The sequence below is a fragment of the Ptychodera flava genome, chromosome 8 (genome assembly GCF_041260155.1).
Source record: "Ptychodera flava strain L36383 chromosome 8, AS_Pfla_20210202, whole genome shotgun sequence".
NCBI lineage: Eukaryota > Metazoa > Hemichordata > Enteropneusta > Ptychoderidae > Ptychodera > Ptychodera flava.
Window position 1 is genome coordinate 17,846,407 of NC_091935.1, and position 24,291 is coordinate 17,870,697.

General features: G+C 37.8%; 1 protein-coding gene across 1 annotated transcript; it reads right to left on the reverse strand.

Annotated features, from left to right (window-relative positions):
* Positions 1-4,341: 4,341 nt before the first annotated feature.
* LOC139138691 (uncharacterized) lies at positions 4,342-13,631 on the reverse strand. The gene is made up of 5 exons (XM_070707186.1): positions 13,497-13,631; positions 7,634-7,676; positions 6,691-7,317; positions 5,762-5,821; positions 4,342-5,368 (listed from the first exon to the last, which is right to left on the reverse strand). Exons 1-4 carry the CDS (start codon positions 13,545-13,547, stop codon positions 5,799-5,801), a joined length of 744 nt encoding a protein of 247 aa, XP_070563287.1. The 5' UTR covers positions 13,548-13,631; the 3' UTR covers positions 4,342-5,368; positions 5,762-5,798.
* Positions 13,632-24,291: the final 10,660 nt, after the last annotated feature.

Here is a 24,291-nt window from a genome sequence, read left to right on the forward strand (position 1 = left end):
GAGATTATACTCATATAAGCTGTGTTGATATGCTAAATACGTGGCATTAAATTACAGTTTTTGGATTCAACAAAAGTCCTAAAAAAACCCCAAAAGCTACAGCTTATTGAACTTTAATAAACAAATTAAAAATATAATCTCTGCGATAAATACTATGACAAAACACCACTACTTGATTGCATGATTTTTTGGGTGCAGAAATTATGTTAATTAGTGTTGCCGTGATATTCTAGAGTTGACTTTCAGGAGCCAGGGAAAATAGCTTCTGTACCCGACAGATAGCGGGCTGAGGTCGTGGCATTATTGCATACGTTCCTTCAAATTAGATGAAAATGGACATTTCGGCTGTGACCACTACAACAAGTGCCTGAATAGTGATACATCACCATCTTTATTCATGAGGCTTAATTATTGTGATGAAAAGTAAGATCACTGATCAGAATTGTTTGTGTATAAAAGCCTCTGTGAATTTTAAGTTTCCTACACCGCTTTTGTTTGCAGTTATACACTTTGTAAGCTCAGCTCTATAAACAATTCTATTTCCTTCTGATTTCGTTTGCACAGATTCCTCAATATCCCCGGAGTTATTTACAAAAGCGTAAGTCTTCCTAGTATTATGTCTTCGGTGTTAACGTTGTAATAGACGTATACTATTTAGGACATAAGTTTGTGTCCTAAAACCAAGCGTCGCTCACGTTGATTGGTAGGTCTTATGTCCCTATGTCCCATCTGCGTTCATTCATTGGCTTCCTATATGTCCTCAAGTCTCATTAATATTTACTGTTCCGAATCCAGTTCATTCATTGGCTGCCTTATGTTCTTTTCCCTGCCTCACTTTCGAGTGTTACTTGTCTCGCTCTGCCATGTGCTCATCACTGTAATGTACAAATGTATCTGCGTGCTTAGCAAAGCAGTCCCAGACTCCAGGTGTATCATTCATCACTTTCAAACAATGACTCACAGTAACCTTTGTGAAGCCGCCAATTATGATGGATTCAAACACAACGTATCGCCATGACACACTTAGGTCAAATACGCACCTCTTTACGATTGCTAAATGGTCATATAATCCACCTCCCATCTCCTCTACCAAAAGCATAGTCAACATAGAGCTTCAAGGGAAATATATAGGGTTCATTATATAATTCAGTAAGCCGTTTACCATGTTCCAAAGATCGAAAATAGTGACCGTGTGACAACAGTTGTTCGCAGCCAACTGACTGCAGCTGGTGCCAGCCGTCATAGATTCTTGTGGGTCAGTCGTACCGGTCGTAACCTACATATACCTATCTTTGGACAGACATGTATGAATATTCTTTCTCTCAAACTCTTGGAGAAATGCAAACTTGACTTGATCAAGAAATTTATCAGAGCCATTTAGCTCACCTGGGAACTATGTGCTGGTTCGTTTAAAGAAGTAAAATTGAAAACAAATAATACCTGTAAAGCAACTAATGAAGTGACCAAAGCAATGCTATTCTAAGATTTATTTGTTTTGATCGAATGAATAACACAGACTCCCTATTCAGCCAGGTGTTACACGAAGTGGTGCGGGAAAGGCATTACGTAACAAAAATTACGTTAACGGTTTCAGGCGTCAGTAGCTCATTTCAACCAACTACCGCAGGGAAAAGGACAACATTTTTTCTGGCAATATATAATTTATGTATAATTCACAATATCCTATAAAATGCCATGAATAGTGAAGGAACTCTCGATCACGGTCAAATCTAACTAGATTTTTGACAAATACTCGGCATGAGTACCTAGGTGATTGGGTACCGTACGTTGTGAGTTCGAACCCGATTGAAACCATCGTATTCATATACTGGGATCGAGCTGCGACCACGTGCAGGCATCATCGAAAAGTACATGGGCTCATTGCACAATGAGGTAGTGAACACTGGAGGACCGGACCTACACATTAACCAATCAGGAAGCTGTAAATTGAATAATACATAATAATGAGACCTAACACATGAGGTCCCTCCAATGACTGCTCCGGAAGTGGATCTTAGAGAAGAGGATTAACCGATCGGGAGCATGCAGTACATGTGTGTAGGACGTTTAATGTAGGTCATTTTGAAACAGGACTAATTGGCCGTCACCGTGACACTTTTGCTCGAAAGGTAAAAACAATTTTACCACTACGTAGTCTGAAATTATATTCTCTGCCTCTTTTCTTCTTGTCAACTCAGCCTTCAGTTGCTCACTGGTTTTCAGTTCTTGCTTGGTTAAATCAGGTGTTACATCAATTTTCTGAAATTCTGAATTCACGCTGCCTTTCAGGGTGTTGTACTGGCTCTCTGTGACACAGTATAATGTTACTCTCTATCATGGAGTTGCACCTGAATAGTTCTTGCATAGTTACTACTAACTCACCTTTTTTAGCTCCGCTGTCAGCGACGCGGAGATAATCAAATATGTTGATTTTCCGTCGTCGTCCGTCGTCGTCCGTCGTCCATCGTCCGTCAACAATTGCCTTCTCCTCTGAAACCGCAAGTCCGATTGCTTTGAAATTTTATATACAGTTCACTTGGGGTGACCTCTCTTAAGTTTATTCAAATCGTGGTGAAATTTGCACATTGCGATTTTTGGTAAAAAATTCTTCTTCTCTGAAACCGCTATCTGATTGCTTTGAATTTTAATATGCAGTTTATTTAGGGTTACTTCAATTAGATGTGTTCAAATCGTGATGAAATTTGCATATTTGTATTTTTAAGGCAAATTTTGTCGTTTTTGGGAAAAAAAATCTTTAAAAATCTTCTTCTTCAAAACTACCCGTCAGATAGCATTGATATATGATACATAGGTCCCTAAGGATGATCGATTTCAGATTTGTTCAAATTGTGCAGAAATATGCAAATTTGCATTTTTTGGGCAATTTTTGCCATTTTTGGTCAAAAAATGTATTTCTCAAAAAGTACTGGTCTGATAGCTTTGTAATTTGGTATACAGGTTTCTATAGATGAACTAAGTAATATGTATTGAATTTCTGATGAAATCTGTAATTCTGTATTTTGGGGGCAATATTCGCCATTTTTGGTAAAAAAATGTGTTTCTTAAAATGTACTTGTCTGATAGCTTTGAAATTCGATATGCAGGTTCCTACAGATTAACTAAATGTGATATTTTGAAGTTATGATGAAATCTGTAATTTTGTATTTTGGGGCAATTTTTGCCATTTTTGGTCAAAATAATTTGTTTCTTAAAAACTGCAAGTCGATAGCTTTGATATTTCATATACAGGTTCCAAGGAATTATTTTAATGTATGATATATTGAAATTATGGTGAAATCAGCAATTTTTATTTTTGGGGGGATTTTTTGCCATTTTTTGGTCAGAAAATTTCATTCTCAAAAAGCTACTCGTCAGATAGCTTTGGTTGACATGTTCTTAGGGGTTATCCAATGTGATATATTCAAATTATGATGAAATTTTCAATTGTCTATTTTTGCAGCTATTTTAGTAACTTTTTTCTGGCCACTTAAATGAGCTATCAAAGATTTCCACCTTCTTCATCAACATGTATTAAAAATAATTATTCTCTACATGAACACAGCGAAGCTATATCGGCCGTTAGGTCGCTTGTTGTAAATTTCAAAATTCCCTGGTGCTACACAAGCATTCATGCTTTGAATCTCAAAATTCCCTGGTGCTACACAAGTATTCCTGAAAATATTTTCAACAGTTTCTCTCTCATTTTTGGCCAATTATTCCCTGCGATTTCTCATTGCCACTTCATCTTTCTTTACCTAACCCTTTTTAAACACTGTCAACATTACTTCTCTCATGTCTGATACACTTTACTTCATATCTTCGAAATTTTATTTTAACCTTGACTGACAGCACTGCTGATGTCTTTTGTCTCGTCTTGCATTTTGTTCTATCGTTTCATCTATCTTTGTAACTGTGGCCAGTGTATTGACACCACGCACGATCGTAACACTCAAGTTTCAATATTTAGGAGTTATGTCTTCACACGTTTTAGAAAATAGAAAATTGAAAACTTCCAACTTAACACTTTTATCGAAAAACTTAGTTCCAAACTTGACGAATTCTGAACTTCAAAGCGGCAAAAGGATACTGAACATTTTGCAATAAGAACCACAAACACAAACTGCACCTTTTTCTCTTCATGATGACAGCAACGATGGCGATGAGGATGCTGGTGGTGATGATCATTATGAGGATAATGATCATCATCATCATCATCATCATCATCATCATCATCATCATTATGATAATAATGAGAATGATGTGATGGTGAAGATGGTGAGGAGTAATCGCAGGAATAGGAAGGTAAGTAAAATGGCTATTAAAAACAAACTTGTACGCTGCTGATGCTTATTGTGGAAGTTTTATTTACTATTTTATACCATTCAAATACTTACAGGAATTTCTCAAGTTTAAGTCTATTCGTCACAAGGAACACCGGTTTCTAAATCTTACGTTCGGTTTCTCATTTCGTGTTTTATCATGCGATCAAACATATCTGTCACCCAGTGGTAGGTCAGAGTAAATGGGTACCACTGCGTGGTCCCAAACTCAAGAAAAGGCTGATGTTGTTAATCAGCACGTTTTAATCAGAGGAATGATGTTTTCCAAAAACATGGTTCGTGAAGGGATAAGAATACCCATCGACAACACAAACTCGCAAAAAATAATTTGCGGTTTGCCAGTTTTAGAACTTTTCAAGACCCAGTTCGTTGAAAGCTGGCAAAGGCGACACTAATATGACACAGTACGATATCATTGAAAAGAGTGTTCTACTCAGTTGAAAAGAGTGTCTACTCAGCATTGACTTTGCTGAAATTGTACCGTGAAATTCTCTCTCCCTTTCCTACATTTTGTAAATTAGGTCCCGGGGTGTTCCAAGCTCAAATTTCTCGAACATGTATCGAGGGGGTAGCTTGTTTGGTTGATATGGCCCGAATAATGGTATTTTTTACGAAAATGGCACGAAAGCCCAGCCTTCCGAGAGTGCCATTGCCGGGTGCTATAACCAATGAACAATTATTGTTTGAGCATGGGGATTGATTAGATTGGTGGGCGATGCTATATTGTTAGGGGTCAACAAAAATCCATACCACCTTTCCTTAGAATACATGCATAACCTCTGTGGGCCCAGGGTAAAAATCTTGTAACTAATAATATAGTTTTAAAAAATGACAATCCATTCACCCTCATACGAGCCAATATACTTCTACAATAAAGTGTAGACATAATGTCAATGTGCACCTATATCGTTGAAGGCCTTGGATTCAATATGAATGTATGAAAGCGTATAGGTCCAATATACATCCAGAATATAGTGAGGTCCGATACAACTAGAACGCAGGTAGGTCGAAGTCCGTTATATATCAATCTAGGGGAGGAAATAGAAAACAATGGGTACTTGTAAACCATGTTTAGTAGTCCAAGAGGGTTACATGTACGGTGATAATGATTCAGCGGAACAAGGTGGACGTTATATTCATTCTTGATCCTTATATTTGTCACATAAAGTTTAAGTGAAGTATCCCTTTATACAAATTTAGAGGCACAATATTGTCGGATTAAATTTCGTTTTGTAAAAGAACGTACGTACCATGTAACATTAAATTTTCTTTCTGTGATATACTGTAGTCATTCAATTTTCACTCAAACATGGGTGACGATTCCTTAAGATTATGGCAAAGTGAAATGTGCAAAATGAGCAGCTGATTTTCCTGAGGCAGTCATCTATTCTACAGGACTGTAAGCGCAGAATGAAACTCACCTTTGCGTTTTCATGTTCAATTCCTTTTTACCATGAATCAATTCTCTTGCAACTCAATAACTGTGAATAACAAAGAGTAAAGCAAGCAAGACAACATGTGAATATGACCTTCAAACCAAGAAAATCACCTTTTATATGTAAAACGTATTTGCTGTCAATCATAATAAGGTTTAAGTGTCTTTTTTTTCTGAGGGTTTCTTCAGATTTTACAATGCAGAAGTTGAAGATATTGCGTAAATTCCAGAAGTAGAATATGCCTTCTACATCGGGAAGGTTAACCGTAGACAACTCACTCATGAGCGTTTTCAATTTCGAGAAAATTATTCAAATCTATTCAGATCGTCGATATTGTGCAATTCTGAATGAAATAAATTAACAATCTCTATTGAATTACAAACAGAAAGTTTTTGACCAGGCGCTGTTGTATTTTGACAGTTGCGTTCGTCTATTTTGTGTACTGTTCTATATCAAAGGTCATTTAAAATCGAACAATACCCATGCTTAACTTCTTTCTTCCGGTATCTTATTTAAAGTGTCTTAATCAATGATACACTTAAAATAATCGTTCAAAAACCAAGGACTTTGGATCAGATTTCTCACGCTCATTTGGGAAATTTTGTCTCTCACAAATAGTAACTTGTGTGATAAGTCTGATCCCAGGTCCTCGATTTGTGAGATTCTATAGATTTTCCATGTAGTGTATTTTCACATGGATTTTATACCCTTATTTTAACTGAACGCCTTAATTCTTCCGACGAAAAATTTGCGTGCATAAAGAGAAACATAATTATCTTTATTTGTGATTGATAGTGATGTTTTACTTTACCTAGGGGCAAATTTCAATTCACAAGATCAGTTCAACGACGTTCTCGATTTCATAATTCGTATCAGTGTAGAGACAAAAAGAGAAATTGAATACCGGTACCAACCTGGATCTTCACCTTCGCCAAGTGATATTAGACAATTATCGTTCAAACTCATGTAGGGTACCCATGACATAGTACCATGGTCAAGTTGGTAGATTTCGCATCCATCCACAGAAAGACCAATTGAAATATCGTCTTCATCCAAATGAACGACGTCTCTGACTAGAGGCCCTTCAATTTTGAGAGTTTTCCATCTTCCGGTGAAAATATCAGTCTTCACTTTAATCTTGTTGTTCCGGTTGACGCCATATATCCGACCGTCATTGACGATCTCTATGTTTTGGTAGCAACAACCTTTGGGTAGTTTTCTCCACGCTCCTCCCCTGAGCGTCGACCTAACAATGAGCCTATCATCAGTGTTGACCCCGATCAATTGTCCTCTTGTGCCCGTTCTGACAGATTTCACACAACAGGTGTTTTCTACAGGGCCAACCCATGACCATTCACCACCCCTGGACTTCCACTCATAGAGCTGGTTGTCCGTACCGACTCCGATAACGATTCCACCAGGTTGTACCGCCACGTTAATAACACAACAACTGTTTTCAATCGGATCAGTCCACTCACCGTCTTCATCTTGCACGACCATTTCATTGTTCTCGGTAACCCCAAGTAATGTTACATGGTTGTCTGTCAATAAAGAATTCGAAAGACTCTTCCTAATTATAGCAAGTTATCTGTCTGTCTACTAGACTAAGTCTGTCTTTCTGTCTTTCTGTCTCTCTGTGTCTATCTGTTTGAATGCATGTATGTATGTATGTATGTATGATGTATGTATGTATGTATGTATGTATGTACGTACGTACGTACGCACGCACGCACGCACGCACGTACGTACGTACGTACGTACGTATGTATGTATGTATGTATGTATGTATGTATGTATGTATGTATGTACTTCCGTTTTATTGATGAAAACGTCGTTTACTCTGTATATGACACTTACCGTTTCCATCTCTTCTTAATAGTCCAACACTTGATGTTCTCGTCTGTAGTACAAATAAAAGCAACTCTGGTAAACTATTTTTAATCATGTATATGTAATTCAAGTCAGAAAAGGTAATGAGAACGATTATCTCGCTGTTAATAGCATAACTTTCAGTACTACTTTATTGTTAGTCCTTTGGACCCTGTGGGGTCCAAAGTACTAATGTGATGGCCTGGCGTATGCCGTTTACAGTGTGCCGTACGCTGTGGACGGAGGTATCTCAGGAACGCTTCAGTAACTTTTTCTGAAATTTGGTCTGATGGTCACTCTGGCAAATATCTCAAACGGTTTTTTCTTTTTTTTTGATTGAATCATTTTAAAGTCACCTTTTTAAGCTATTTTGTGAATATCAGTATTTTCAATTTTACCTCAAAACCACTGATTTGATCATTTCGTTGTTTGGCATGGGTGTTCGTATGGTTGAAATGTGATCAGAAACTTTCAAATTGTGGTGATGTATGCCTTATTTTATTTTTAAATACTATTTTTATCCATTTTACTTGATTTTAGTTTATTTTTAGTCAATTTTGCTAAAGCTACCATGTGCGCTTTCACTGAATGCAAGAACTAAATCAGAGTTGAGGAATAAAAACCCACGCCATCTTGTTTTTCGGTCTCGTCCGATTTATTAGGTTGAACTTTTTCATGTGTATTTCATTGTGCCTCGTAAATATGAAGTTAACAGTGATGGTACTTTCGTCACCGTCGCTTTTTTGTACTAAAGGCTACTTTAATCGACGGAAGAACGATGGCCTCCGTAGACCCTGCTCACCGGGTACTGGCAAATCCATTTCTTTGGCGGCAGAACTGTCAGTTCTACCGTAGTCTGGTTCCCTGACCCATTTCCCCGGTAGAGGGCGTGGGGAAATATAGGGTCAGGTACCGGGTAGCCATCTTGAACAGAATTTTGTTCAAGATGGCGGAGGTTAGTCACCTGACAGAACATGCTACAACAAATATGGCTGCTACCATGAAAACGCCGGTCAAAATTCGACTGGATCAGAAGTATATTCGAACACTGGTATCCGAACCAAAAACATTGGCACACAAGACGGGAAACATAAACTGAAAGGATTAATCCAGAAGTACGGGTAAATAGAGGTGATCGAAGGCTGGCTGTGATATCGCAGCAGTACTTGTTGCGTGTATCGAACGCGCTAGGGTCATTGAGGTCATCGCGGATTGTGGCGTGACCCCAATGACCCGAGCACGTTCGATACACGCCACAAGTACTGCTGTGATATCACAGCTAATTGAAAGCAAACTTTGTTGGATTTGTGAACGACGATTGACTTCGATGGATAGAATGGTGTCCGAATTTCGTGAAAAATGCCAGGCATCATGTCGACGTTCTAAAAGTATTAAGAGGTGTGCTAAGTCACAGTGGCTAAATCATGGAGGTAGAAAGTCTTTCTTTCTACCTCCACGGCTTTGTGGTACAAACAAGAAGTTAGTGTCAAGTGAGCCTGAAAGTGCGAAACCCAAGAAAAATGAGAAAAAGTTACAGGTGTTACTTTCATCCAATCACAGCTTGTTTTATTTTAACCCAATAGCGTCCATGTTTATATTAGCCGGTACCTGACCCTATATTTTCCCACGCCCTCTACCGGGGAAATGGGTAAGGGAACCAGACTAGTTCTACCGAGGAAGGCAATCCCACTGGCTAGTCTGGTTCCCTGACCCATTTCCCCGGTAGAGGGCGTGGGGAAATATAGGGTCAGGTACCGGCTAATATAAACATGGACGCTATTGGGTTAAAATAAAACAAGCTGTGATTGGATGAAAGTAACACTTGTAACTTTTTCTCATGTTTCTTGGGTTTCGCACTTTCAGGCTCACTTGACACCAACTTCTTGTTTGTACCACAAAGCCGTGGAGGTAGAAAGAAAGACTTTTACCTCCATGATTTAGCCACTGTGATTTAGCACACCTCTTGATACTTTTAGAACGTCGACATGATGCCTGGCATTTTTCACGAAATTCGGACACCATTCTATCCATCGAAATCAATTGTCGTTCACAGTTCCAACAAAGTTTGCTTTCAATTAGCTGTGATATCGCAGCAGTACTTGTGGCGTGTATCGAACGTGTTCTGGTCATTGGGGTCACGCCACAATCCGCGATGACCTCAATGACCCTAGCGCGTTCGATACACGCCACAAGTACTGCTGCGATATCACAGCCAGCCTTCAATCACCTCTATTTCCCCGTACTTCTGGATTAATCCTTTCAGTTTATGTTTCCCGTCTCGTGTGCCAATGTTTTTGGTTCGGATACCAGTGTTCGAACGTAATTCTGATCCAGTCGAATTTTGACAGGCGTTTTTATGGTAGCAGCCATATTTGTTGTAGCATGTTCTGTCAGGTGACTAACCTCCGCCATCTTGAACAAAATTCTGTTCAAGATGGTTACCCGGTACCTGACCCTATATTTCCCCACGCCCTCTTCCGGGGAAATGGGTCAGGGAACCAGACTATCCCACTGGCCTCGCTCTGGCCCAGCTCATGCCAGAGCGAGGCCACGCTTAGTATGCGCATGTTACCTGTTGTATCGGTTTTTTGCTGTCGGGGATATGGGTGATTTCAACATAGCGATAACTTTTGAATTTTCCGTCTCTTATTTTGGTAATTTCATAAGTTGTGTGATGATTTTGACGTCACTGTTGACTCCAATGACGTAGAGAGTTTATGCTTATATTTAGATCGATTTATGTAGGCAGAAGGTGCATGTCAGACTATGAGACAACGAATCGTATTTTCGCCAAAAGACCATCAGAATTTCCTCATGGCTACTTGAAATCGCGCACCAGCATGCATGTTATTGTCAACATCACAATGCTTGAATGTGGTAGACTATCATACTTTGTATGAATACGTCGACTGCATATGTGCACGTCACTCACTCCGTATCATATCAAAACATTTTAGTATCGCGACGTTAACTTTGTGATATCCGAAGCCAGAATTTACAGTTAACGCGAAAGTTATCTTAAAATTTCTACGGTGGACAAAAGTGCAAGCTATGTTGTATGACTCTCGTGAATAGCCGTATATTATAGATAGTTTTGTACTGATCACTGTATCAGAAAATCAGAAGGAAACGAACCAGTCATAGCATTGATGTACAAAAATAGACAGAGTAACAATGGTCAGGATAATTGATGGTATTATTTATTCCCAATATTAGTATTAGTCTCTTGGCACACACCAGATACCTATGCCTGTCAGACAACATTTCCATATCATTTCATTCATTTTTTATTATATTTAGTTCGTTTTTCACAATATTTTATGTTGTTCCTTGCGTTACGTAATTCAAAATTAAATTTGTTTTTTTCCTCTACACACTTGAAGAGGGGTAAGCTTACTTATATTTATTCACATAAATTAAGATGTACTGTTGACTTGCAGTCTCTTCCCACAACTTCTTTTGTCATTGAACATGCATTGTAGATTAAGTGTATGCTCCAGATATACATATGCCAAAGTACATGTAAACTGTGTAGGAACCAAGCAAATGTTTTTTATCAATGACCCAAATTTATTTTCTATGTGATGGACGATAGATACATTTGTAATAAATGCCAATAATCAAGTTTAAGGTGAAGTACTACGAATTACGTCAAAATTAAGTTGTGGTGTCATTTTCTTGAAACTTTGCACAAATATTCTTGGAAGTTGTGCAAGTTCAAAAATGAAATAAAAAACGGGGGTCACCACGCTTGTTTCCATGGAAACGGACGTTAAAATGGCGTCGTTAGAAATAAATAAAAATGATATAATTCACTTAAACTAAAGAAAGCAATTATAAAACGCTTATCAAATGAGTTAATTTTAATAAATACCTAGACTTAAGATACATATCTATCGAATGTATAGTTTTCATGATGTTTGTGAAGAAATTTTAACATAAGTATCGATTACAAAATGACGATATCAAAATTATATCACTTTATAATTTTCGAACTTTCTTCCTGTCGCTTTGAATGGTGTCATTTTGACCAAACTTGGTGAATAAACTCCTGACATAATACCATTTAGTTTACACTTTTAATAAAAGGGTGTCACCATGCTACTTTTTACAATATCTCCAGGTGAATGGGTAATTTGCGCCATATAAATGGGAGAGAAATGTTAATTTTTCGCTCATATTGAATAAAAACCAGCTTCCTAGGGGGTCAAAATATGACAAGGTTATAGGTCACATGTATTTCTAAGACACTGGGTCAAAAAATTAGGTAAAAGCGCAATTTCAACAATGACAGGTGATGTTAAATACATGCGCTACAAAATAACCAATTTGCGGCAGGCTGGAGTTAAATCTGCGCAGAAACGTTCTAAAGCGTGTGCGCGTCCGAATTCGTCGCCCTTTACCTTAACACCAATTTTTATTATGTGCACGTCTACCCTCAGTTCAGGTAGGGCAAGTAATTTGGTGTAGATAAGCCATTGTCCATTATGATACAATAGTTTGAGGCCAATTTTTCTACCCTTCTGCGTTATAAAACTTCACCATTTTCCGTTTTAGATATTTTTCACCATGTCGAGTCCCATGTCTTAATTCACTTTCACAAATGTAAAGGCTATTCATACTTAGATTCCACACTTGAATTTATATATTTCAGCTCCTGACAATAAGATTATTTGTCTGTTATGCTGGAGCAGTAACCAACCAGTTCAAGAAACTTTCATTCATGCCAAACAATTTGACTTTTTTCAACAAACTTCACATTTATGTCAAATAATAAACACTGAGGAGGTACAAAGGACGTCGGTGCCCCCGGGCCCCACGTTAAATGAATGTCATTTGTAGCAGTATTATGCCTTCTGCATATCATAGTCTTACAATCCATGTAGATGCAATCATGCAAGTAGTCAAATTTGTGTGAAATTGCTAAATGTGTGAGTGTCTGCTTTTTGAGACATGAATATACAAAAATGGTATATTTTTGGTACTTTTGCATATCGATAATGATGATTGTTGCTACAGAGGTCATTCAGTAGACATCAATTATGCATAAAGGCTAATAGTCAGGTTAAGAATTGTAAAAATGAAAAATCAAACAATTAAATAATTGTTCTGTATAAGAAATAAACGGTGTTAACTTTTCTTTACTAAAAGCTTCATCTGTATACCCCGATGCTCCACCGTATATTAAAGCTAACCGTCTCCCTTCGGGGAATAACTAGCGAAAGGACGTGCCCCAATACGAGCGATCCCCAGTGCGAAGGTACGCTGCAGGACGTATCTGGAGGTGGCCATCATTGACGCCACAAACTGCGCACAGCGTATCGAAAAAGCTAAATATTTGTTTTGAAGCAAGTTTTCCTTAGCAAGTTGCATGATATATTCAATAAAATGTCATTTAACAAGAAAGGATCCATAAGGTAAGGGTGGGTACAATTGGCGACAGGAGAACATGAAATATTGGGGTCGAAACGGACAGGGACCGAGGTGACTTACTCTGAGTCCTACCGCAGCTAACATTATCGCTCTGTCTCCAAAAATCTCCAATCTTCCAGAGAAGCGCAAACCGTGCGGGGCCATGTGTAACATGCACTTCCACTGGAAATTGGAGCTTTTTGAGACAGAGCTCGCTTTTCTTGTGTTCAGTTGTCCTTTGATCTTTCTTGTGGAACCAACAGACTTCAAATACAACCGAGAAACATTCGGCTGTTTTGTGGTACTTCTACCGTCAACGATTGGGACAAAAGCCAACATTTCGACTTCAGTGCCAGAAAATGGCGAATGACAAACCCAAATTCGAATAAACACGTGAAGATGAACAGCGAACAAGTGAAAGTCATGGGGAACACTTTACCTGTTGGAAGAAACAGATCACTCCAATTACCAACAATACAGAGACCTTCATCCTTGATTTCAAGGCTGGACAGAGCAGTAGATGAGATTATGAACCAATGCACTCGTCTTTAATGAACATGAAGTGTTTACTAATTGCATTTAATAGGATATTAAGAAATCGAACGCCCTGCCCACTTAACACGTGTTACATCAAAATCAACAGATTTCTCCAACACCATTGGTTAACTACATAACCTGCAATCCGTAACGGGCACCTGAGAACTTTTCAGTTTCGAAGGCAAATTCCAAAAAAGTGGATGACACCGATTGTTTTTTTTAAATTATCCAATCATAATTTCTTGTTTTATATTTTGTTTGAAGATAAAGCTTTATTAAAGTAATGTTTTGTCACACCAATGATAATTTACTAACACGTTTTTATTTTCTCTGTTAGCGGAAGGATTTTGTTTTTCCAAAAGGCTAAAATTAATTGGGAAAAAATTGCGTAAATTATGGCAAAAGATCTATCAGCTGTCAATGTAATTTTATTCAAGGGGTTATATAATGAATAATCGCTATTAGTGACATGTGTGTCAAGATCAATGTTGATTGCACGAAGCCAAAAGATTATTATGTGATAAAAATCGGACAAACATCCTAAACAAGCCTTGCAGTTGTCAATATGTTAAGTAATAGGTACATGAACTTGTTTATTCTGTTGACTCATCTGATAAAAATATAAGTTCGACGTAAATATTTCGACAGGGTGAGTTGATCCCGGAGCATACTGACAGAGATATCCCCATCATTTTCTAAGGAATTGGTAGATCTACGTACGTTGAAATTTAGGTGAAGGATAAAAGGTTAAGTTGTGTGAAAAAAAATACACATGACCTGTCAAGTGCCAGCAACAATATGTTTCTCAGGTAGCAAATAGACTAGATTCATCAAAACTTTGCACACAAACGAGATACAATGACATAATCAAGAAGAAAGATGAACTTCTGCGGTCGAAAGCCCTCGAACTTTGCAGTCTTGAAATAATTCATCATCGTACATTTTGTAGATCGGCGATATATATTTTGACGATAGAGGGACGAAGCAAATCTTTGATCAAAAGTGAAATTTAACTTAATCTTTTATAAAAAGTGGGCCGAAAATGGACTTTTGTGCTCATTTCAAAGTTGTTTTTGTTAAAAGTTTTGGTTTTCATAGGTCAATTATAAAAAGAAAAAAATTTCTTTCTCAGGCCAGGAAGAAAAAATAAATTGTTCATCGGAATCGCCGCTTCTACTTTGGCATATTTGGAATTTTTTTTTTTTTTTTTGGATCGCGGCAAATTCTTACTTCCGCATTAAAAATATTTTTAGTACTGCCGCTGGTGGCGCCCTACACTGTGTAGGGTTTTCGCGGGCACGGGATTTTGAATGAGACTTCATACGTGTTCGGACTTTAAGTACGACCGCCAACACGTTGTTGTGACGTCTGAATTTGGCGAATCACGACGCAAAGTGGGTCGATTTGGCCAGAAATTTGCTCGTTTTGCAAAGGTTAGTACATGTCACATCACGAGTATTAATTTGATCGCCAACATTCGACGTGGTGGCCAACAGTTAGTTCCAGAGACGCTATTCAGTGTTTGTCCTGATATTACGTTCGGCGATTTGTTCAACAAGATCGTGACAGCAGATGGACGGTGCATCCGATGGAATGAAAATTGCATCGGAAGTATAAAAATGTACGGCAATGACAAAACACATGGTTGCGTCGATTTTAAAGTACGATCTGAATGATGACTATATAACTTCACTCCGATCACAGTACAGTGTTTAAAATGTGTATATATAGACAGTGGTAAAGAGGCCAAAACATGGGGCCAAAGTAAAATGAAAAAACTCAGATGCTAGGTCCTACCAGGACAATATTAAAGGACACTACTGAATTGTTGAATTTCAGTGATTTGCTGTACATTTCAGTTTTATTCTGAGAGAATGTTGAAATGCTCAGAATATGTTGTGCAAACACTAACTGTGAATGTAATGGCCTATGTTATTGTTGGGAAATATAGTATTGAATTCAGTTACCAGTATCAGTGTTTCTTGTCTGAGATATTTCTGGTAAAAAGGGAAACAATTATCTTGCCTTGTCTGCATCTGTGCAAAAATGCCAGAGAACCGAGTTTACCTTCGGCCTAAAAAAAAATAAATAAAAAAAAATTTCGCTCGCCGCTCCTGGGACTTGGTCCAAAAAATCCGATGAACAAGATTTTTTTTTTCTCTGGCCTCATCGTTTCCTATTTTTTGACAAACAAATATCATTTAAAACAAGTGTTAATTTTGTGGATTAAAGTCTACAAGAATAAAATTTCCATTGTGTAAACCTATGAATTGATGATATTTGTAATTTTTCCCACAGTGGAATTACATGGAAAATTAAATGGAAAGGTCACTTTAAGAAATACACACACACAATTTAGATTACTGACTAAATGGTGCCTTTAATATTCAAGGGGAAATACAGGAATTTTTTATATAAAAGTGTGATTTCCCAAAAGTCAGTTATTTTTAAGTTTCCGAGGAAATAGTGCTTTTCATATTTATAATATCTTAATGGTTTATCAACATTATTATTAAACTTAACAGGCACTTATGACTACGATTTGCTCAATTTTGTTTGTGAATTTTGCTATCATTTCTTATCTCCAGCTATGCCTAGTTCTTACGTAGTATTTCAAATACAGAAGAATCACATTTTTCCAAACTGAAGTTACTTAGCTAGACTATAACTGCTTGTGTACTTTATCCCATTATGATTGCTTCTTTCAATTGTGGTCAAAGTTTCGATGACTTGAGGAACAGTTTGCAAATTGTATTACTTCTTTGTCATATTAGAATCCCAAATACTGTTACACATCTGACAATAAGACCAACTTTACTGCAGCATCTACATGGCCCAATTATCTGTCCCCCAAACATGTAAACAGAGGCTGTTGCATTACTTTTGCATTTACATTTTTCGACATGACCTAAAAGCATGCATATTTTAACGGTAAAATTAGCTAAGCTGTTCACACATGATTTTTATAACCCTAAAATATTAAAACTGTAAGTCAGCAAACGACGTTTAGTCAGACAAGGACTTTGTTCATCGAGCTTACTATGCCTAGGAACTTTAATTACCAGCGGATGATGGACCGGAGGAAATTCAGGTTTGTTGATCACGGAAAATATAAGCTTCTCCAATGCTCATTTCTAAAGTGTGACCAACCTTTTCCAGCTGTTTTAAACATGGCCCTCCCTAGCTTCAAATTTGAAAGCTTGGAATGAGAGTATGGCCTTGATAGAACTGACCAACTTAGTTTTAGGCCAAAATAAGTACAGAACTGTTCAGCTATCTCGGAAATGCCCACGCTATTAGTTGGCTTCCGGTGATTACTCTCTTATTATGCGGCTTGATCCTGGCCATATTCTTAATGCAGTTGTAACTCACTTTAATTGCGTTTCCTATCATTGCTTAACATCGTTAATTGGATGGTCTGGACATATTGAATTTGGTCGGTATAACCACTTGACTTCAACGCTGTGTTGTAGTTACTTTAGTATTTATCAAAGATATATATCTGCTTATCCGAGTACCTAATAGCGTTGATCGCGATTTCGGGTTTGTTACTAAATATAGCTGCACGCGCGCGACTTTCGGACAAACATGCTGAAATTCGGACAAATTTTGTCGTTGTATGCGCGGCTGTTGTTGCAGCTTGTAGTCTCAGTCATCAATTCATACGAATAAGTGTGACGCTAAATAGCCTTTCTAACACTCGCAGGTTTTATTTTCGTCGTTTATGCGGAAAATGCGGACAAATGTTTATTTATGCATATTAATGAGAGAGAACAGTGACGTCATTTGCGATCAGCGCTATTTCTTGCCGCTACAGGTTGTGATACGTCACAACTCTGATATCCGGGAATGACATAACCAAATCCGCTTTCCTTTACAAATCTAAGTACATAACACTTGATATTTTGGGCATTATTGAAACCAGCCTGCTGGTAGTCGATTGGACACTCTTGCAAACGCTTAGTGTATCACAATAAACCCTTTAAATACGCCCCGATGATGTGGCTAAGCTACCTTTAGGGGTGGTACAGTTACTAAGTTGAGTATGACAGCATTTTAAAAGGAAGATTTGGTTAGTCGCCCATAAGAATATCTATTACATTATCACCATCAGATACGTTTGATACAACTGTGATAAAGTTGATTGATGTATTAGTATATCGACTGATTGATCTATGACTTGATTGATTCATGGTATGATTTTGAGTTGGTAAATCGTTTGCAAAAGATAACCGAAATTATATATAATCTTTTGATCGAGCCACGCCGCCTTAGTTTTAGTCTATTTCATTAGCTTGTTATGCTGCGGGCGAAGTCGTACTATAAAAAATAGACATGCGCACTTTATCTGTTCTACAAATACCCACAAATGAATCGGCACTTATGTGTTTCGTTGGAAAAAGCTGTATGCCATTTGTGAATTTTTAACACATACAAGTATTGACATTTTTAAAACGAAACACGCATGTGAGATGTGTCTGTTTGACTGTCTACCTTCATAGTTGACATTTTCATCATGTGATTTTAACTTGTGCTCCACAATGTCCTGGTGACAGTTTTACATAATTATTATGACAAGTGCTGCAAGATAAAACAAAACATCTTGTCTATTACCCTATGATTAAAATCAATCACCTAACAACGCATGTTATTGGTCCATTAGTATTAAAAAATATGGCATTATTAGGACTGTAGTCGAGAAAGAGTCTTAAATATAACCAAAACTGATAATCGAATTTCGAAATTTCATCCTTAGCCATTTTAGGTGTCACCATATCAGGGTCGTCATTTGGATGGACAAATTAATAAAGATATTGCGACATGTGGACTTGACCAATCACTGAGTAATAAAACAGCTGACATGAATTTCACAATACGAAAATAGGTACCATTTACCAACAACACCATCGTGCTGCTACAGGCGGAAGTCATGCAATGACTTTGTTGTTTAGCAATCACACATATGTTCAACATTTTTAATTAACGATGCAAAGATTAGTACAGAATTAATCACGAATAATAATGTTGAAACGGAGTTCGAGAAAGCAAAGGCGTAAATAAATATTTCGACCTTGCATTAAACACGATTGGAACTAATTGTGGAGAATTCGATCTTTTAATTGATGCAGTTTATCAAAAATGTCAGATGAAATTAGCTGAAAGTTGCGATATTATTAATTATCCATAAAAACAATTGTATGCGAAAAAAAACCCAGATGAGGTTACATTTGCAGATTAAACCAACATTGGTACACTATCCAGTTATCCCAAATTAGTTCCAATCTTCCGTTGATTAACATCTTTGGTGAAGACACATTATCCATTGACCCTTTTACAAGATGATTGCCGATGTGTCTTTAATCACTAATTCACATCACGAATCATACTCATATTGACCATTTCTGAAAATTATTTCATGGGGGGGGGGGTCCGGAAGACTTAAATTACGTAATTCACTCAGCACGCGGATATTTTACTGAATTATGTTTGTCGCACCTTTTTATGAAAAGTGACAAGGCGTTGAAGTTCGATCCGAACATTTGTAACAGTAAAGATAACCATTCGAACATGTTTAGGAGTGAAGATTTTTTCTGAAGCGATGATGGTGAACCGAAATTCCGGATTCAGTGCTAAAATCGAAGCACAGCATTTAATAGAGGCAAAAAGAGAAGTTCTGTTCACACAGAATGCTAATATCGGGCTATTTTCAATGAGTATATACGGGCTTGCCGACGGCGAGAATACGCTCATGTCCCAGACTAAACTGATCAGTTTGCAGAAAGTTGTTCAAATATTCAAGACGATTAGCTCAATTTACATCGAACAATGTCTAAAAATCATTATAGCCATTGATTTCTGTTCTGCGAGTATACATTTAATTCTTGAATTTTTCCTGAACAATACTGAAAGCACCGGGTTTTTTCGCGCCGACAAATGTGCAAAAAGATTTCAATTAGCAACAACAGCATTCACGAGGGTTCATTTACTCTGAGAGGTACCCCTGGTTGCACTCTGCGACAACTGCGTGAGATAACACTCAAACGTCGAGCTGGTTACAGTTTTTCGTAGAAGGCCATGCATAAAACAAATACGACAGGGAAACGTGTAAAAATGTATTCGACAATATCCAAGCTGCTTCTCAATGTAAACTGTGTGCCACACTAACAAACCAGATTGCTTACGATGTTAAGATGAACTTTTGAAATGGAAACAAACAAACAATCAATCCGAACGATCGCCATCGCGAACAGACCTCTGCAAGTATCAATATAACGGAGGTTTTATTATTTGACTTCAGAGGACCAAACAACGCGGCAAATATAATAACGAATCAATAGCTTTTCTTTTTGAAATTCAGATATTTTGATTAAGTTCTTAAAAGGCGCAGGCTGTTTAATGGCTTTTCAAATGTGTAAAATTGTTTTGGGGTGCAACTGTACGTTTTCGGAATGGTATCGTTTTAGATCACGCTGCTTTTAATCGGCTGAAGTGGTAGAATTACTAATGAGGTTGGCTCTCGATTTGATTTGTTTAATCTGCTTTACGATTACGTCACTGTATAGTATCGTTAATAAATATCCACAGCCTGCACAGGGCAGTATGCATTACATAATATAAACCATCAAATCAACTGGCAAAATATTCAATTTCAGGAAGGTGACCAGGATAGGAATAACAAGGAGAAGAAAAATATTTCTTTTCTATGACATGGATGATATGAATCCGATATGCTTGATGTAGCATAAAATATTAGACCAATGTACATATTTATGAATCACAGAGATCGACGTGAACCCCAGCTGTTCTTGCCAGTTGAAGAGTGAGAACGATATATCTTGATCTTTACTTGTGTCAATCGAGCGAAAGTTATGAAGGTGCGATAGATTTCCATATTCTTTCTTGAAGATTTCATGCCGAAAAATTTGTCGCACCAGTTTAACCGATATCTATCCCATTAATTATGACTCATATTTTGATGGTTTTCGCATGTATGTAAGTATTTGACTAATCATATATTGAACTGATTAACAATAAGCTTGATATAGTGTGTAGTTGGCTTAAATGTAACACTTGTCAAGTGGGTTAGGCGTGAGTTCGTAACACCTACTTCCCATAATTGGGAGCACTTTCTGTACAAAACAAAGGACGCCCGAATAGGTTCGTTGTATTATTTACTGCTTTGTACGGTCAAGAGATGAAAATAACTACATTGTTGGTATTTGCAGTGACCTGCTTCTTCTACATGATAAATTAGAATGCCGAGGTCCCATCCTCCAAAAAGAAAGTATAATTTTGTAAGCAGTGTGCGAAATTAAGAGAAAATAGCTTCAGGTCATAAGGACCTGCACCGAGCCAAAGCTTCAGGTCCTTACAGAAAACTGCCGGTCCTCAATAAAGGCAGTTGTTAACGACCATAAAAGTCAACTTCTCCACCAAAACTATGCTTTTGAATGTTGTAATAGTTAATTTTTCATGTCCTTTTATCAATAGAGTTAGCAAGTATTCACTCCAAAAGACCATTGTTCACATAGATTGCATAATATTGTAAGTCAATGCATCATTCATCTACATGATCTGGAATCTGAAAAAGATCACATCCCTCATCTTCCTCACTGTCATGCGCACACATTTATCAATGTTTTCCGCCAAGGAGGGGGGGGGGGCTAAGGGATTAACAGGAGAATTTGACATTTTTCCTAGTCATGTCAAATCCCCCGCTCTCGGGCTATAAAAGGAGATCAAACACCTACGTCCGGGGAATACAGGCTCGTACACTGGCTACATGTGGATGATGAAAGCGAGAAAGTTTGTCTCTCAAAACTTTCTATGGGGAATAGTGTTTTCTCACATTCCTGGCCGCGGGGAGTGCGGGATCGACGGTGTGGGAAAAATCGATCCCACACTCTCAGAAATCGTCCCACACTCTGCAGTAAATATTACACGAGCTCTGATTGGATGATAAACAGTCTGTTTTGTTCCACGCGCAAAATGTTATCCAATGGCACGACGAGTAACACACGGGCCGGAACTACAAAGTAAGCAGGTCAGAGTACAGTGGCAGACGATAGAGTTTTCACGATTTTGGATAATGTTGTACGTGTCCAATGTGAATTTAACGCATTTTATGGTCATATGAGAAAAAGAATCTCACACACCAAGGACCTGGGATCAGTTTCTCACACTCGTTGGGGATATTTTGTCTCACACTCGCCTGCGGCTCGTGTGAGAAATCTGATCCCAGGTCCTTGGGGGTGTGAGATTCTATTACTCTACATTGCTGTACACTACACCAGGGCATGTGATATCGTGATTTGAAAATGGTTGGCGAGCTGAAAATCACTTCTGAAATAAGCCCACGCAAGTGGTAGAAGAGTGAGTGAATGGCTTAGTATCCTGAAAAACAGTCATGAGTAAGGGGAGTGTATGAATAATTATTTTATGCAAACATCGATCGTTACGACTTTTTTTATTGTAATGTAAAACAGAAGGGAGAAATACTTGGTATGTATTTGATATGACGTATGGATTACTTTAAAATTTTTCAAAAAATAAACATGCTTATATGTGGCCTCTGTTGCAAGCATGAAGAAATAGATGAAGTTATACTTTTGATTAAAAGGACAAGTATCGTAACTTTTTCTCGATTATAGAAATTGCAGGCAACATGTATGGCACACGTCGCCACTCGCGGAAATGAATGCATATTTTCTGATCGAAAAGTTTTGCCTGAGCGATTGCTCGGTCTCATCGCCCTTTGAAAGCTTAAAATTATTAAAATGACTCTGAAAAGTTTGACAGACACTCGATACTGCTGAAAACCATCGACACGATCACGACCGTAAAATCTTAAAAGACGTAATTTTTTGCAACATTTAGGCCTACAGCCCAGGAAGACGGTGAGTTTTGCATGCCTGTCCTAAAACGGTATACATCGAAACAATTTGAAGCCCTATACTCTCGGCCTCTGAGAGTATACATGACGGATCGTGCAACTCGACAAAACTGTAAATGATAAGGCCGCTCTGTTTTATAAAATGTACACTTGTTATCACGATATATCGTGGTAACAGTCGGCCTTGTGAACTTTTGTTAAAGACCAACGAGCAAGCAAGATGTTGTAGCGGTCCACAAACAAACGCAGCGAAACTTGAACTTATCTGTCGACTGCAGGTAGCACAATTTGGCTGTCGTGTAGCATCTAGTCCTTGTATCGGGCGTAGTTCAAAACCATAGCAGTAAAAAATACCTCTATGTTCAAAACCAAATATGTTTAGTCAACAGCACTGTTCTCGTAGTAGATTTTTGTCTTAAACTCTTCTATGAACCGTTTATGTTTTGAACGCTTCAATGGAAAATCACAGCAAAGAAAACGGAGTCAGTTTGATAAAATGAAGGGCTGTGTTATGTACATTTGTGTACATGTAAATTCCGAACACTTAAAGTGTAGAACTAGTGAAGGATTTTGGTATCATATGACACAGATATGCTAACATTACCAGGGTTACACTCACTAGACGAGTATTATTATAATATTGTGTCACATTGTTGCACCAAAATCAATCCATTCCATCGTATCATTGCCAGAATCTGCATGCACGGACGTAATTCATACTGATGTGAATGTAATCAGCTGCACCGTGCTATGCGCGTCGATCGGAGGCATTAGACTCTTCGTAAATGTAAAAAGTCGCAAGACAAAAATTACTATGTTGCGACATTGTCAACTCCCCAACCCCTGGTCTGGCGTACCATAGAGATCAAATTCCCCACTACCAGGACACGAAGTGCGATCAATATCCTCTGTTGCCCCGCACTCCCACGGTAGAAAACATTGATAGTTGCATGACATTCAAGTCTGAATCACATGATTCAGAGTCAGTCATAATCTGCATCTGTTACAGGTCTTGACGGAGAAATTTTCATCATTTATTCCAAATTTCAGTCGGTCATAAGGACCGACATGTTGCTAAAAACTTTCGGCCCGACGAGAAATCTGTCGGTCTCGGACCGTCGGACCGACGTTAATTTCACACACTGTTTGTAAGACTCTATTAGATTTGTCGAAAATCATTATTTTAAATTTCTCTGTAGTTACTTTTAGTTTCCAGGTTTGTTGTATCTTGTGATAGTTTATCTATACAGTTTTGCAATCCTTCTTTCGATCTGGATAGAATGACAATGTCATCTGCAAATATTGGGCAGCTAATTACATGGCTGTTAGGAGTAGGTGAGTCACGGTTTTCATCATCAAAGATGTCTGGCAGATCATTAATAAAAATGTTAAAAAGTGTGGGGCTTAAATTGCATCTTTGTTTTACTCCTATGTGAGATTTGAATGGGTTTGTTAAGCCTTCCTTAGTTTTAAATTGTAATTAATGTTAAAATGCATGTTTGTCGATAATATTAAACACCCGTCCTGAAATATTTTTTAATAACTTTAGCCATAATTACAATTCTTTATGCCATACACGTACACATCAAAGGTTTTCTTCAGGTCAATGAAAAGGCAAATAGTTTCTTACATTTACTTTCATTGTGTTGTGAGCTATTACTATTAAGGTAATTATTTATTTATGATTTGATGCATCCACCTGAAGAAGAAGCAAAATCAGTGAGGCCAACGTTTGCAAGGATAAAAAACGTATACGCCGTTTAAAACCCTGCAACGATAAAAATGCATTCGCTGTTACATATAA

Excerpts from the sequence above, each read along its gene's own strand:
- LOC139138691 (XM_070707186.1), bottom strand. The coding sequence starts at position 13,547 with ATGAAGGTCTCTGTATTGTTGGTAATTGGAGTGATCTGTTTCTTCCAA. Across the intron at positions 7,677-13,496 it reads TGATCTGTTTCTTCCAACAG|ACGAGAACATCAAGTGTTGG; the intron begins GTAAAGTGTTCC and ends TTTGTACTACAG. Across the intron at positions 5,822-6,690 it reads TGGCGAAGGTGAAGATCCAG|TTATTGAGTTGCAAGAGAAT; the intron begins GTTGGTACCGGT and ends TGTTATTCACAG.